Genomic DNA, 13,165 nt, shown 5'->3' with positions numbered 1-13,165 from the left:
CCCAAGTGGAATGGGCTACCTTGGGAGGTAATGAGCTCTCCCTCATCAGATGTGTTCAAGCAACGACTGAATGTCCATTTAAAGGCTCTTGTTGAGGGAGTTCTCCTTCAGGTGGATGGGATGGTCTCTGAGGTCATTTCCAACTCTTGAGATTGAGACCCTCTAAGAGAATGAAGGACCACTACTAGTGTAGGAGTGAAGACCCTGCCCATCTCAGCAGCCCCTAACAGCATCACTGTTAAGGACAAAAACTCACGTTTCTCTTGAAGTGCCTCAGTCGTGAAGGAAGGGCAGGATGGTGTGCAAGATGTCTTAAAGTATCTATTTCAAAATGGCCAAAATGTAAAGAAAAACCATGACTTTTGAGGCTAAAAAAAGGAATTTTGATGTGTGCATCGGATTCGTGCATGTGGGACACCTTTCATTGGCTGCCGTGGGAGAAGCTCTATGATGGTTGCGGAAAGTGTCTGCTTCACTGAGAAGCTGATAGATTGCTACAGTTAGGAAGGCCTGGATTTGAATCTGTCTGCCATGCCCCGGCTGTGTGGTCCTGGCCAATCAGTTCATCTTTTAGTACCCAGGCTAGCTCTGCTCACAGAGCAGTGGTGGATCTGCACGGGGACGAGGAGTTCCTCACAACAATGAAAGCAGAGGCCCGATTTGGAAAAAAGGGGCCCTCAACTTGGTGTATCACCGATCCCTCTGACGGTCTTCTCAGGGTGTTTCTAATGCACCAAATACAAGGATTAGAAAGGAAACCCATTCTATGGAAATGCAGTGATCAAAATTAGAATGTCCCAAAGTCTTTTGGGACACCCTGTATTAACACAAACAGCTCATGGACACCAGGTTAAGGTCCTTGATGCACGACCCACAGAAGGGCTATTGGAAGGTCCCTTAGGACCACCCAGTCCAATCCCTGATAGAGAACAATATCTTCTAACGTCTAATAACAATGGTGGTCCCACTTTTTTTTCTTTGCTAGGCAGTGGGGTCAAGTGACTTGCCCATGGTCACACAGCTAGTGTCAAACGTCTGAGGCCAGATTTGAACTTGGGTCCTCCTGAATCCCGGGCCGGTGCTCTACCCACTGTGCCACCTCGTGGCCCCTCGTCCCACCTTTTACTTCAAGAATCTAAGCAGCCCTGAAGGAAGTTATGGATTCTGAATCAGAGTTCAGCAGGAAGTGCATCTCAGGCCTGAGGGCAAAGGAGTGGAGACAGGCCGGCCACAGATGAGCAGACCAGGCATCACAGCGGGACCACAGGGTGTTTGGAGAGGAGAGATGTGCGGTAAGTTTGGAATGGGGATTGAGGCCAGGTTGGGAAGGCCACAGGAATTTGTACTTGACCTAGAGGTAACAGTGCTCCTGGTGGCTACTGGGTCTGGCAGAGACATGGTCACTTTATTGAGGATAATGGGGGGGGGAGTCAGATCAGAGGGGATGAGGCCTGAAGGCAGCTGGGGAAGGGGAGGGAAGGGCTGATGTGAGACGTTGTGAGGGAAGAAATGACAACTGGTAATTGAGTGATTTGCCATGATTCAATGCTTCGCCATTGGCCTTGCTGCTTCGAGCTGAAGAACCGGTCTGGGGTCCCACTGGGTGGGCTGCTAAGCAGAATTCGAGTTCTGCGTGAGCAGGGACTGCCTGATTTTCCTATTTACATCCTCAGCACCTAGCACAGTGCTTGGCATACAGTAAGTGCTTAATAAGTGATTTTCTCATAGATGTCAATGTTTGTGTCTGTAAACTTGTGTTAGGCTCAAGGGATCCTTGGAGGCTCCTACCCAAAGCAAGAAACGCCTCTATGGTATTCCCTGCAGAAGCTTCGCCTGCAGACCTCCAGTGATGGGGGACTCAGTGCCCACTCCACTTTGCAGGTACTCAGTGGAAGTCTTACCGTCTCCCTCAGCTTTCCATTCTCTTCTGCTGTGAGACTCATGCTGAGGGGGTCAAGCACCATGAGCTCTGATGTGAAGGACTGAGCTGGGGGAGGAGGAGGCCGTGGACAGGATCTGGGGGGAGCGGCAAGTTGGTGGGTGCTGAAGGTGCTGGGTCTGGGGAGGCCTGGGTGGGCTCTGAGTGCCACGCCACACTAGAGGCCCGGCTGTCCCTACCAGCTCTGTGACCCGGGACAGAGGGTCTCCAAGCCTCATCCTGGGCAGGAGGAAGCCTGCCTGGCTCGCCTGCTGGGGGCATGATCGTATCATGCTCGAGGGGCCTCTGGGGGATGCTTGGAACTCTCCCAGGCAGCTCTGGCTCACTCCCCAACCCTTTCACCACCGTCTGGGAGGGTCTTCACCCTGTCCAGGTCCAGGTTTGCCCTCCTAGGGCTGAGCCAACAAAGGGCCGGAGGCATTGCTTTTCCACCTTTAATATGGATACACAAAAGGCCAATCTCCCAGGTACATGGACACCTCTGAGTCAGCCCGGGCCTCAATTCCTCCTGCAGGTGTGTTCTCCACTGCTGAAGAGGCTGCTGCCTGGTCATGGGACCTTGCCCTGATGTTAACTCCCATTTCCCGGGTGGCAAGGGTGTCACGAGCAGGGAGCTCTAAGGCACAGCTGTCAGACCTGGCCTGGGGGGCTGAGGGGAGCCCAGGCTCACCCCTGCTTGCTCTGCCATGGAGCCTCTGCCACGTTTGCACGCTCTGGTACCTGGACTTTGTGCAGCTAGTAAGGGGCCCACGTGGGCCTCACTTGTTCTGAGGGCCTGGGGCCAGCCTGGGAAGGGAGGAATTGGAACCTCGTGCAGCATTGCTGGGGGTCGGCAGGAAAGGGGACTGATTGTCCAAGGGCTGGATCTTGGAGAAGTGTCATAAACCTGACCCCACCCATCCTTGTGGGCGAGCTGGGTCGGGGATCCTCAGACAGGACTGAGAACTCAAACTAAGGGCCGGGTGGGCAGAGAAGGCCGCCTTGGGGACAGGTCCATGGAGGGGAGTTGCCCTGAGAGAGGAGGAGACCACAGGAGGTCAACAGAAGCAGTCAGCCTAGAGGTGGAGACTACGGAAATGGTGGGCGTTCAGCTGTGCCACAAACCCTCAGCAGGGGTAGTGGCTGGAGGGGAGGGAGGGAAGAGGCCAGAAGACAGCCGGGCACCCTGCCCTCCTGCTACGGGCCATCCACCCCGACCCTCTGCACGTTCCGGCCCAGCCCAAGCTACCTCCTGGGATAAAAGCTAACGAACCACCCAAAGCAGCCTAATCGCCGAGGCTGGAGGAGAGGCCCAGCGGGACCTCCCCGTCCCGACCCCAGCCTAGCAGGTAAAAGGAAAGGGGCCTTCAGTCCCCTTGGGTGCAGTGCCTTCGAACCCAGGGCTCACAAGGCAAAGAGGGAGTCATCGTCTTTGTCCTTCTTCCTCTGGGGGGCAGAGCCGGATGATCCTTCTGGAGGGCTGGGGAGGGTGGGGAGCCTCTCGGCGGCCTTGGCCCGTTCTCCAGGAATTTGTCAAATTCTTTGATGGAAAGAAAGAGAGTAGAGTTAGGATGACCAGAATACAGCAGACAGAGCGTCTGCTGCCAGGGAGAGGGTTATACTGGCTCCAGAGGACAGGGGATGGACACAGCGCCATTGCCTCCCAGTAGAGAGGTGGTGGACCACAGGTGTAACATGGAGCATATGCTGTGAAAAGTGATCAGTGTGTCGGTTTGCTTTTGCCTAATGGTTCTTTATTACAAGGGAGGTTTCTGCTTGGAGAGGGGTGCTAGTACTGGAAAAGGGCAGCAACGCCCAAAACAGCATCAACAACCTTTGTTTCTAATAAAGGGAGAAGGGGGTAAAGTTTGTTCGTTGTAAACCACAGTTTCCTTACAAGAAACAAGATGCTTACATGGGTGTGCCAAGAAAGGAGGAAGGGGAGGGGAGGAGAGGAGGAAGGAGACCACTACCTTCGCTGGTGACCCCTTTGGAATCCTCCGCTTCATTTCCCTGAGGAAGAAGGAAAAGGATCATGGGATCCTGGCATGTTAGCTCAGCCCAATCCTAAGAGCCGGATTTACTCAAAGTCACAAAGGAAGTGGGGGCAGAGCTGGGACCTGGCCTCCCACTCTGCCTCTGGGATCAAACCCTCCCACACAGACAGGGAGAGAAGCCCCCCCATGGCATCCCCACCGAGCTGGCATCCATCTTCCTCCTGAAGACCTTCAGTGCTGGGGACCTTAGTCCCTCGGGCAGCTTTTACTGATACCCGGGATAATGAATGGTGGGGGAGAGGAATAGGAAGAGAGGAGAGCGGGAGGAGGGAGGGAGAGGAGGCGCAGAGCGCCAGGACACCCATCTTCCTCCGGAGGCGTTGCAGAAGTGCCAGGAGATGCCCTTTGGCCCATGGGCAGTCCAAGGACTCTTTGGTTTCACATTCAAAGTCCTTCACAACCTGGGCCCAGCCTCCCTCTACAGCCTCCTCGGACACTCCCTCTCTCTCGCTCATCACGGGCCATCTCCCACCTCTGTGACTTTGCATGAGGGGCCAGGAATGGCCTCCCTCCTCACCCCCGTGTGTGGAATCCCTCCAGTAACAGCTGCTTGAAGCCTTTCCTAGCCCCTCCCCCACCCCGCCTTTATTCTGGCTCCATTCCTGTAGGTGCTTGTCACCCCCATTAGAACGGAAGTCCCCTAGGTGCAGGGGTTATTTGATTCTTTGTGCTTTGCAGCTCACTGACTGGTCAAGAGGTGAGGGATGAGATGGTTTGGGACAGGGCAGGAGAAGGGCCGGCCATCGCCCCCAACGCCGACCCCAAGGATGACTTCACCAGGGGAAGAGGGAGTCTGGGCCCCGGAGTGCCCTAGGAGTCTGGGGGTGAGCGATGCCAAGGGCCCTGCTCCCTTCCCCACCTTCTCTCAGAATCTTGGAGTTGGGGGGGGGACCTAGGGGCTCTCTAGTCCAGCTCATACATGAACGACATACCTGACTGGCCCGGCCTGTGCTGGGAGAGGGGCGGGGCCCACTGCCTCCTGAGGCAGCCCCTGTCCCCTTCTCGACATCTCAAGCTATCAGGAAATTTCCCCTTCCCTGGAGCTGAAATCTGCCCCTCGTGTAGTCCAAGGGGCCCCTTATGGTTAGGCCGCTGACCTCCTCCCTTGGAGGGGGGCTCCCAACACTGTCTGCACGTCTCCTTATGTTCCTGGGCCTCAGTTTCCTCATCTTTAAAAGGAGGGGTGGGATTAAACGGCCCCTTCTCCCTCACTTCCAGTCTTCTTCCACTTCTCTGCCCTCCACACCCATGACAGGCAGCTACACTGGCCTTCTCCCTGTCCTCCCAGCCCTTCCACTGCCCAGTTCTGATCTAGCATCCTAGGAGTCCCCTCCTCAGGCTCCCCGGCACTTCCTGCTTGGCCTGCTTGGGAAAGGTTCTCACAGCCTTTCCATGCAGGAAGGGTGGGGGTGCTGGTGGCCCTGCCTCCGTAGCTGAGGCCTGGGCTCCTTGTCTGCTCCTCCGAGGGACCAGCCTGGGTTGTGAGCGCATCTCATCAGGCTTTGCTGCCCACGACACTTGGGCCCTCCCTCGGGGCCCGGCGACTACTCACCACATCGGTGGAAAGCCACTGTTCGATGTCCTCCATGAGGGAGGCCTGAGTGACCGGGATCTGGAAGGCAAGCAGAGAGACGCGTGAGTGCGAGCCACGGTGCCCAGAGGAGGCCGCCTGCCCACAGCGTCGTGGGTGACTCAGGAAGCACCTTCTGTGCTCAGAGTACGGGGTCAAGAGCAAGGAAGGCTGAGCCCAGGCTTGGCTCCACTATGCGCTGGCCAGGTGGCCCTGGGACAAGCCCGTCGCCTGACACTCAGTTTCTTCACCGATCCTGGCTGGCGCCTTCTCTCAACTTTGAGACCCAGAGCGCTGTCTAGAGCTCCTGGCTCCAGCCAGACCATTGTTGTTTGTCCTTTGTTTCTGAAGAGGCCCCAAGACATCATGAGGTTGCCCAACCAGTTAAGAAGCGGCCGGAAGTGTTTAAGAAAATAAATAAAAACACAATACAACACAGAAAATGTTAGTTTGTGGTCGGTGCTGCTGGACTGGAGGGTAAGTGACCTGTCCAGGGCCCCACAGCCAGGACGTCTCAAAGGCTGGACTTGAACCTGGCTGTCCTGGCTTGGTGGGTTAAAGTTCATAAGAAGGCTCTGGAGTTCTTTCTCCAGCTCACATCCTCGTGGGATGGAGTCTGGCAAGATCATGACAGTAAATGGTTGAGGGCTTCTGGGCTTCCCATGGACAGCTGGGCCTGGGGAGTCTTGAGACAGACAGTGAGCAGCAGCCCAAGCCTAGTGTGGGCCAGTGGTGAAGACCTCTCCTAGTCCAGGGGTGCTCCCTCAGGTCTGAGGGGCTGTTGGCCAGAGAGGTGTCTGTCTAGCTTGAGCCCCCACACTGACTGAGGCTCGTGTCTAAGGCCCACCCCACCTCTGCTGCCGGCTCTCTGATGGGGGCACCATGGACCGACCCCCTGCCTTCTCGTATCTGCCTGTGAAGGCTCAGAGCTCACAACAGAGCCTTATGAGGGGCCAGAGGGGATGGCAGCATCATGACCAAGAAAAACTAGGTTAGCCTGATGTCCACGGCCAGTGGCTGCTGCATGGGGTCCTGGCTGCCAGAGAGACAGCAAGGAAGTTTGAAAGGTTTGGTCTGTCTTCATAAACCATGGCTAGAAAATAATGGGAGGAGAGGGAGAAGGGAGAGGGGGAAAGACAAGGGGAGAAAGAAGGATAGGGAAGAAGAGAGGGAGGGAAGGAAGAGGGGACAATGATAGAGAAGAAGGGGGAAAGGCAAAGTGAGGGACAGAGGGAGGGAACAAGGGAGAAAAGCAGAAGAAGAAGAAGAAGAAGAAGAAGAAGAAGAAGAAGAAGAAGAAGAAGAAGAAGAAGAAGAAGAAGAAGAAGAAGAAGAAGAAAGAGAGAGACACACAGAGAGAGAGAGAGAGAACATGGATCAGAATAGGAAGGGCAAGTGAGGGAAGGAGAGAGGGAAAAAAGAAGAGAGATACAGGTAGAGAAGACTGAAGACAGAAGCAGAGGGCAAGGGAGAGGGAGAGACAGAGGATGGAGAGGTAGTGATGAATGGAGAGAGAGAGCAAAAGATGTAGAGAGAAAGGGAGAGAGGGAGGGGCAGGGAGAGAGTCACAGAGAGAGAAAGAGAGATTGTTCCCAGCCCAGCACCCGTCCCCCGGCTCCAGATAATTGCCAAGCACTATGCCCTCCAGGGGCCATCAGCCCAGAATGGTTCAGAAAACTTCCCAGGGCAGGAGAAGGCACAAAGGACCACAGCCAAGCAGCAGGCGCCCTCCTGTGCACCATTACCCACCATGGCCCTTCCAGCCCAGGGAGAAAGCTCTCCCCAGGCCCGTTCCCAGGCAGCCTAGGCCAAGGGCCCAACCCTGAGGAAGTGCCAGATGCCCAGGGCTGTAGAGGCAGAAGCAGAAGGGAGAGCCCAACCCAGCTGCAGCAAAGTGACCAGTGGCCTGAGCCCTTGGGCAGCCTGCACCCGCCTTCCCAGACTGGCAGAGAAGCACGTGGGGACTCTTGTAGCCCAGGCATGCCCAGGCAAGGGGAGGCCCCTGTGGCTCACTGTCCCCTTGCTGCTTCTTTGCCTGGCCATGCCCCCAAATGCTCCTTTGTCCGGGGCTCCTCTGGCCCAGCCTCACCATTCCCTGATTCGCCATCCAGGCGCTGAGGGCCTCCTCACTGCTGCCTTCCATCTAGTTGAGAGAACGTTAGCAATGAAGGCTACTGCAAATAGGGCGGATGTAGGGCAACGGGGTCCCCGGGAAGCCCAGGTCTTCTCCTATGCAGAGACTGATTCAAGATGCCTTATTGTTTTTTAAGGAACAGTGGGAAAAAAGGGGGCTGCTCTATCCCCTGGCACCGCCCCCCTCCACCATCGCAGAGAGCCTCTCAAGCTCTGAATGAGCGTCTTGGTCCAAGGATCCAAATAGTTCCAAGAGAATGGGCATGAGAAGTGAGCTCATAAGCTTTTGGGGTACAGTACATGAAATTCTGGGGCTTGTAGGCTCTGAGTAGAGCCCAGGTGGTATGAACTTTCATACCACCCTAGGGGTCATTTTGTCCAGTCTCCTGCTCTAGGGATGAATCTCTTCTCACAATCCCCATGAGTGGTTATGGACAATCTCTCTGCTTGAATACTTTCAGTGACAGGATGCTCACCACCTTTTGAAGAGCTATCACCCCCTCCTCCCCATGCAGAAATCACCAATATAATTTCCTTTTAGACACTATTAGGGTCCTTCAAACAGGAATGGTAACACAAGCTTCATTCACAAACAGTAATACTGACTGGGATTCTTCCTTTCTGGAAATCTGCCATGCCCACTATGACCCTGCGCCCACCCTGAACTAGTGACACACTGGTGGCACTCCAGTTTGAACCATGTGTCTGGGTCATTGACCGCATTCAGTTCAGGACATTATCTCTTATGTGGCAGCCAGCTGTGTGACCCTGGACAAGTCACTGAATGTCTCACATACTCTGCCATGATGCTTCTCCTCTGGGTCCTGCCATCAATGAGCTGCGTTACCTTGGAAAAAGTGCTTCCCCTCTCTGGTTTCCGTTTCCTCCTTTGTAAAATGAAAGGGCTGATCTAGCTGACCCTGGCGTCCCATGCATCCTTGGCCCATCTCCTGGATGGTGAACTGAGCTGGGCTAACCCCGTCTCTCTTCCCACTATCCCTGACTCAAAGCAAGCCAACATGCCTCAGTCTGCTCTCTCAGTGAGCTGGGGCTGGGACACAGAAAGCGGGCATCTGCCTGGGGTCTGAGTGTGGCCCACATAAAGGCGTGCTTGGTACCAGCATGTCTGACCCCGAGGTCTAGCCCAAGGTTTCCTCACGGGACCCTAGGTTTAGGGACAGAATTCCAGGAACTGAGGAGGTCCCTGAGTCCAATCTCCCCATTTTAAAAATGAAGCCTAGAGAGCCGAAGGGGACTCACTCAGGGTCAGTGTCCTGCTGACTCCGAGGCCACAGCTCTCGCCACTCTGCTGTCCTGCCTCTCTGTGTAAGCTCAGACGAGCAGCCTGTGGCCACGGAGCCATGAGAACACACGCTTCCTGCGGGCAGGGACTGTGTGGGTTTTGGGTGTGTGTACCCAGTGGCAGGTTGGTCCGGGTGCCTGGTGGGCACTTCTCAGACTTACCGCTCCAGTGCTCTGCTGCCGGGCATCCAGGGCTCCCGCCAGTCCGTCCTTTGCCTGGGGGGCTTCGTACTTGACTCTGAAAGAGACAAATGAGGCGGTTCAGGATGAAGCTGAGCCCGGGATACGAAACGCGGGTGCCGAGAAGGCACTGCACGGGCCCCCAAGGTCTCCGCCAACGGAAGACCCATGCGTGTCTCCCTGGGCCTCATTTCCTTCCTCTGCAAAACGGAAGCAGACTCAGTCCTCCTCCACGGGGATGTCTGCAGGAAGACCCGCGTCTGAATCCCGCTCCAGACACTTGTTAGTTGGGAGACCCTGAGCAAATCCTTTCTTCTCTCCCAGTCTTGGTTTCCTCACCTTTAAGATGGGGATAAAGACAGTGCCAACCACCCAGGGCTGTTGGGAGGAGTCGAGGAGGGCCGGAAGGGGAAGGGAGAGAGGCTTGGAGGAGGTTTCCACCCAGGCCATCTTGCCAGTGGCCACTACGTCTGATGCCATCAGCTCTGCCCTCGTCCCTGGGCAGGGTACCACAGCTGCTGCTCCGCTGGTGCCCTGAGACTCCTTTGGGCCCCCATGCCCTTCTGTCTGTTAGAATGTAAACTCCTTGAGGGCAGGGCCTAACTTCTGTTTTTCCTCCAGCACCTAGCACAGTGACTGGCACATTAATAAATGCTCATCAATTAATCAACTAGGCTGAAAGCTGCCACCAGCTTTGCTGCGGCCCCAAAGAAACTGCTAACGGGACGTCAGCCCTGGGGAACCTTGACCTCCGGACCCCAGTTCTCCCACTCAGGCCCTGTCGGTGACAAGCCCCTTTAAACCACACAGCCTCCTCTCCAGGGAGAGCTTAACCGCCTCCTGAACCAGCCTGAGCCAAGCGGGAAGGTGGCCGCTTCTAGCCTCAGAACGGGATGCCCGTTCGTGGAATGTCCCAGAGCTGAATCGCACAGGCTGGGAAGGCGGAGGGGCCTCCATCTGCTCCTGTGGGGGGTGTGCTGTTACTGGTGAGGATGCCATCAGAACTCTGGGTAGAGGACAAGTCACAGGATGATGTGAGGGTCCTCCAGGCTCACTGGATCCACAGAGGTCACGCGGCTTGTGCAGGGTCACCCAGGTAAGCAAGCCCAGAGCTCATCCTCGCGATGTCATCAGTCCTCTTTGAGAAGGACAGACGACACTAGGGAAGCAGCCGGGCCGGCAGCTGAACCTCGGTCTTCCGCCTCATATCTAGCCCTGCTGCCCCTGGGCCCACCATCCACAAAAGAGCCCAGGAGAGTTAGGCCTTCTCATTCTGCACGTTCTGGTGGCCAACGTAGGACGTGATCCCCACTGAGGCTGCTAGGGGGCGCCACAGCACCGAGAGTGCTGGGCCTGGAGTCAGGAAGACCTGAGTTCAAATGTGGACTCTTGATAACTACCAGCTGGGTGGCCCTGGGCAAGTCACTTGGCCCTGTGTGCCTCAGTTCCTCACCTGTAAAATGGGGGTTGTGTTGTTGGAAAGCGTTTAGCACATGGCAGGCACTATATAAATGCTCATTCCTTTCTGTTTCTTTCCCCTCTCCCCTGCTCCTCGTCCGGTTCCACCCATTCTTCCCCCATTTCATCTGCGCTATCTCCATTATCTGCCTCATCAGCACTCACCCACTGGGATGATGCGGATGGCCTGGCTCGGACCCTGCCCTCGGGATGACATCAGTGATCCCCGACAGCCCTGGGGGCAGGACCCGGGGACTGGGATCGCTGAGGCAGAGGAGTGGACCCGGAGGCCGGAAGACCTGGGCTCAGACCTCGCGGCTGATGCCAATTTGGTCTGTGGCCATGGGCAAGCCACTCACCTCAGTTTCCTCATCTGTAAAACGCAACAGCCTCAGGCTCAAAGGCAGAGCTGTATGTGGAGGTCTTAGCTAACCCTTAGGTGATGGACAAAATGTCATCTGGATCGTTATTAGGACCCAGAAGGCAGCAAGAGGCCTGGCAGTACAGTGTCAATAAACAATTGTTAAGCACCTACTGTGTGCCAGGAGCTGGGGAAGCAGAAAGAGGCAAGAGACAGTCCCTGGCCTCAAGAAACTCACAGTTTCAGCTGAGCAAACATATATAAGCAAGCTACAGGCAGGAGAACTGAGAGGGGTGGGGACAGGTAGGATCTGAGCTGGGACTTAACCCTGCAAAAGCCCCGAGAGGCAGCTGCTATTGTTATGGCCATTTTACAGATGAGGGAACTGAGGCAGAAGAGAGCTAAGCGGTCTGCCGGGGTCACCAGGGTCATCCAGCTAGGAAGCATGTTTGACACAGTATCCTAACCTGCCCGAGTCCAGCCCTGGGAGACAGAGCAGCCTCACCTGGGAGTTCCCAAAGGAGTGATAACATGGCTCTAACTCCTATCACTGTTTTTGTGGTGAGTGACTCCCAGGACACAGAGTGATGCCTGTTTTCCTCCCTCCACACCTCAGTGAAGTGAGTCACTCCATTCTTTTGGCAGCATGAAGGGGGAGGCTGGGTCCAGACGGGGTCCAGAGAATGCAGCCGAGGCTGAGAAAGGTGGGGAGCCTGGCCGAGGCTGAGAGGCAGCCTAGACCTCACTCCAGAGGCCAGGAAAATGAGGGAAGAAGACAGATGCTGTTGTGTCTGAGAGCAGGGCCCTGGGGGAGCCAGGGAGTAACTAGGGGTGGGGCAGAGGCCTTGGAGCTTCCCTGGATCTCGGGGAACCCACGTCTGGAGGGCCCCTGGCAGATAAAGGCAGACCTCGTCCAGGGCCAAGGGCAGGACACGGCCCAGTTCTGGGCAGAGGGGCCAGGTGGGCTGTGGTTGACCCACGTGAGCCTTGGACACCGAAGCTCTGGGGGGGGGGAGCAGCCACTGAAGGCTCAGCAGTGACCCCATGACTTCCAGATCAAGCTAAACACTCTCCTGGCTCCTAGGCACAGCTGAGTTTACTCTGGCCTTAAAGGGGTCTTGCAAATGAGTTTTCCCAAATTCCTAGCCCACATCTCTCAAGGTTATTAAGAACTCACCAAAGAAACATTGCTGGGATTCTTGCTGCCTGCCCTAATACCCATGATGCATCTTACTTCTGGGATGTCAGTTAGGCAAGTCCCAACCTCTCTGGGCCTCAGTTTCCTCATCTGTCAAATGAGAGGGTTGGGCTAGAGATGACTGGCCAAGTCACTGAGGGTCAGCTCGTCTTGGAGAAGATAAAAGGGAGGCTAAGCTGGCACACCTAGCCCAGGGCTCTTCCTACTACAGGACACTTCCTTCAGTCCTGACACAGAAACAGAGAGTCGCAGACAATGCCTGCAGACGCCCATGTCGAAGGCTTTGCAGGACTTGCCTTCCCTTTAGAAAGGCAGATGTCAGCTCACCAAGAAGCATTACCAACTGTGTTCCCTACGACACTCACTGTTCACCAAGAAGCACACCTACTGTGTGCCCCATAGCCTTCACTGTTCACCAAGAGGCATACCTACTGTGTGCCCGCACCCCTCACTGTTCACCAAGAAGCATTACCAACTGTGTTCCCTATGACACTCACTGTTCACCAAGAGGCACGCCTACTGTGCGCCCTGCATCTCTCACTGTCCAGACAGGTCTGACCCTGGGAAGGAGACAGGTGAGATCGCAGCAGGCCTGGGAACAGGCAATCAAACCCAAGGCATCCTGCCCCCCAACCCCAAGGAGTGGCCTTGATTCTGAAACAGGCCAAGAGGCCCCTTCCAAGAGTCCTGCTGGTGCCAGGCCGAGCAGGGAGCATCTCAGGCTGCCCAGCTCTGCTCCCAGGCTGACGCACAGAGGGCAAGGTGCGAGATGGTCACATTGCCCACCAGCATGCTCACGAGGCCAGCTGTTAGCGTGGCCGGCCAGAGCCCAAGGCTACTGAGGCTGGCCTCCGCGGCTCCTTCCCTGCTTTTCCCCAAATTCACTACCCTGTGCTCGCTGGCCACCATTCTGCTGTCGATGTTGAGGAGATGGGCAAATACGCACATGTAGTGAGTGGGCCCAGACAAAGAATCAAACACGGGGGGC

At 55.9% G+C, this 13,165-nt stretch overlaps 1 protein-coding gene across 1 annotated transcript in view; it reads right to left on the bottom strand.

The window, feature by feature from the left end:
• Window positions 1-2,359: 2,359 nt before the first annotated feature.
• The window catches only part of TOM1 (target of myb1 membrane trafficking protein), a 52,107-nt gene continuing 41,301 nt past the window's right edge, over window positions 2,360-13,165 (bottom strand). The window contains 5 exon segments of the mRNA XM_078147092.1: window positions 2,360-3,441; window positions 3,444-3,458; window positions 3,892-3,931; window positions 5,528-5,587; window positions 9,143-9,218. Coding sequence (XP_078003218.1) covers window positions 3,323-3,441; window positions 3,444-3,458; window positions 3,892-3,931; window positions 5,528-5,587; window positions 9,143-9,218 — 310 coding nt within the window. The 3' untranslated portion in view covers window positions 2,360-3,322.

The sequence above is a fragment of the Phascolarctos cinereus genome, unplaced genomic scaffold (genome assembly GCF_003287225.1).
Source record: "Phascolarctos cinereus isolate Bilbo 61053 unplaced genomic scaffold, phaCin_HiC Scaffold_1;HRSCAF=81, whole genome shotgun sequence".
Taxonomy (NCBI): domain Eukaryota; kingdom Metazoa; phylum Chordata; class Mammalia; order Diprotodontia; family Phascolarctidae; genus Phascolarctos; species Phascolarctos cinereus.
The sequence above is the reverse complement of the archived record's forward strand: the minus strand, read 5'-3'. Positions and strand labels throughout refer to the sequence as shown.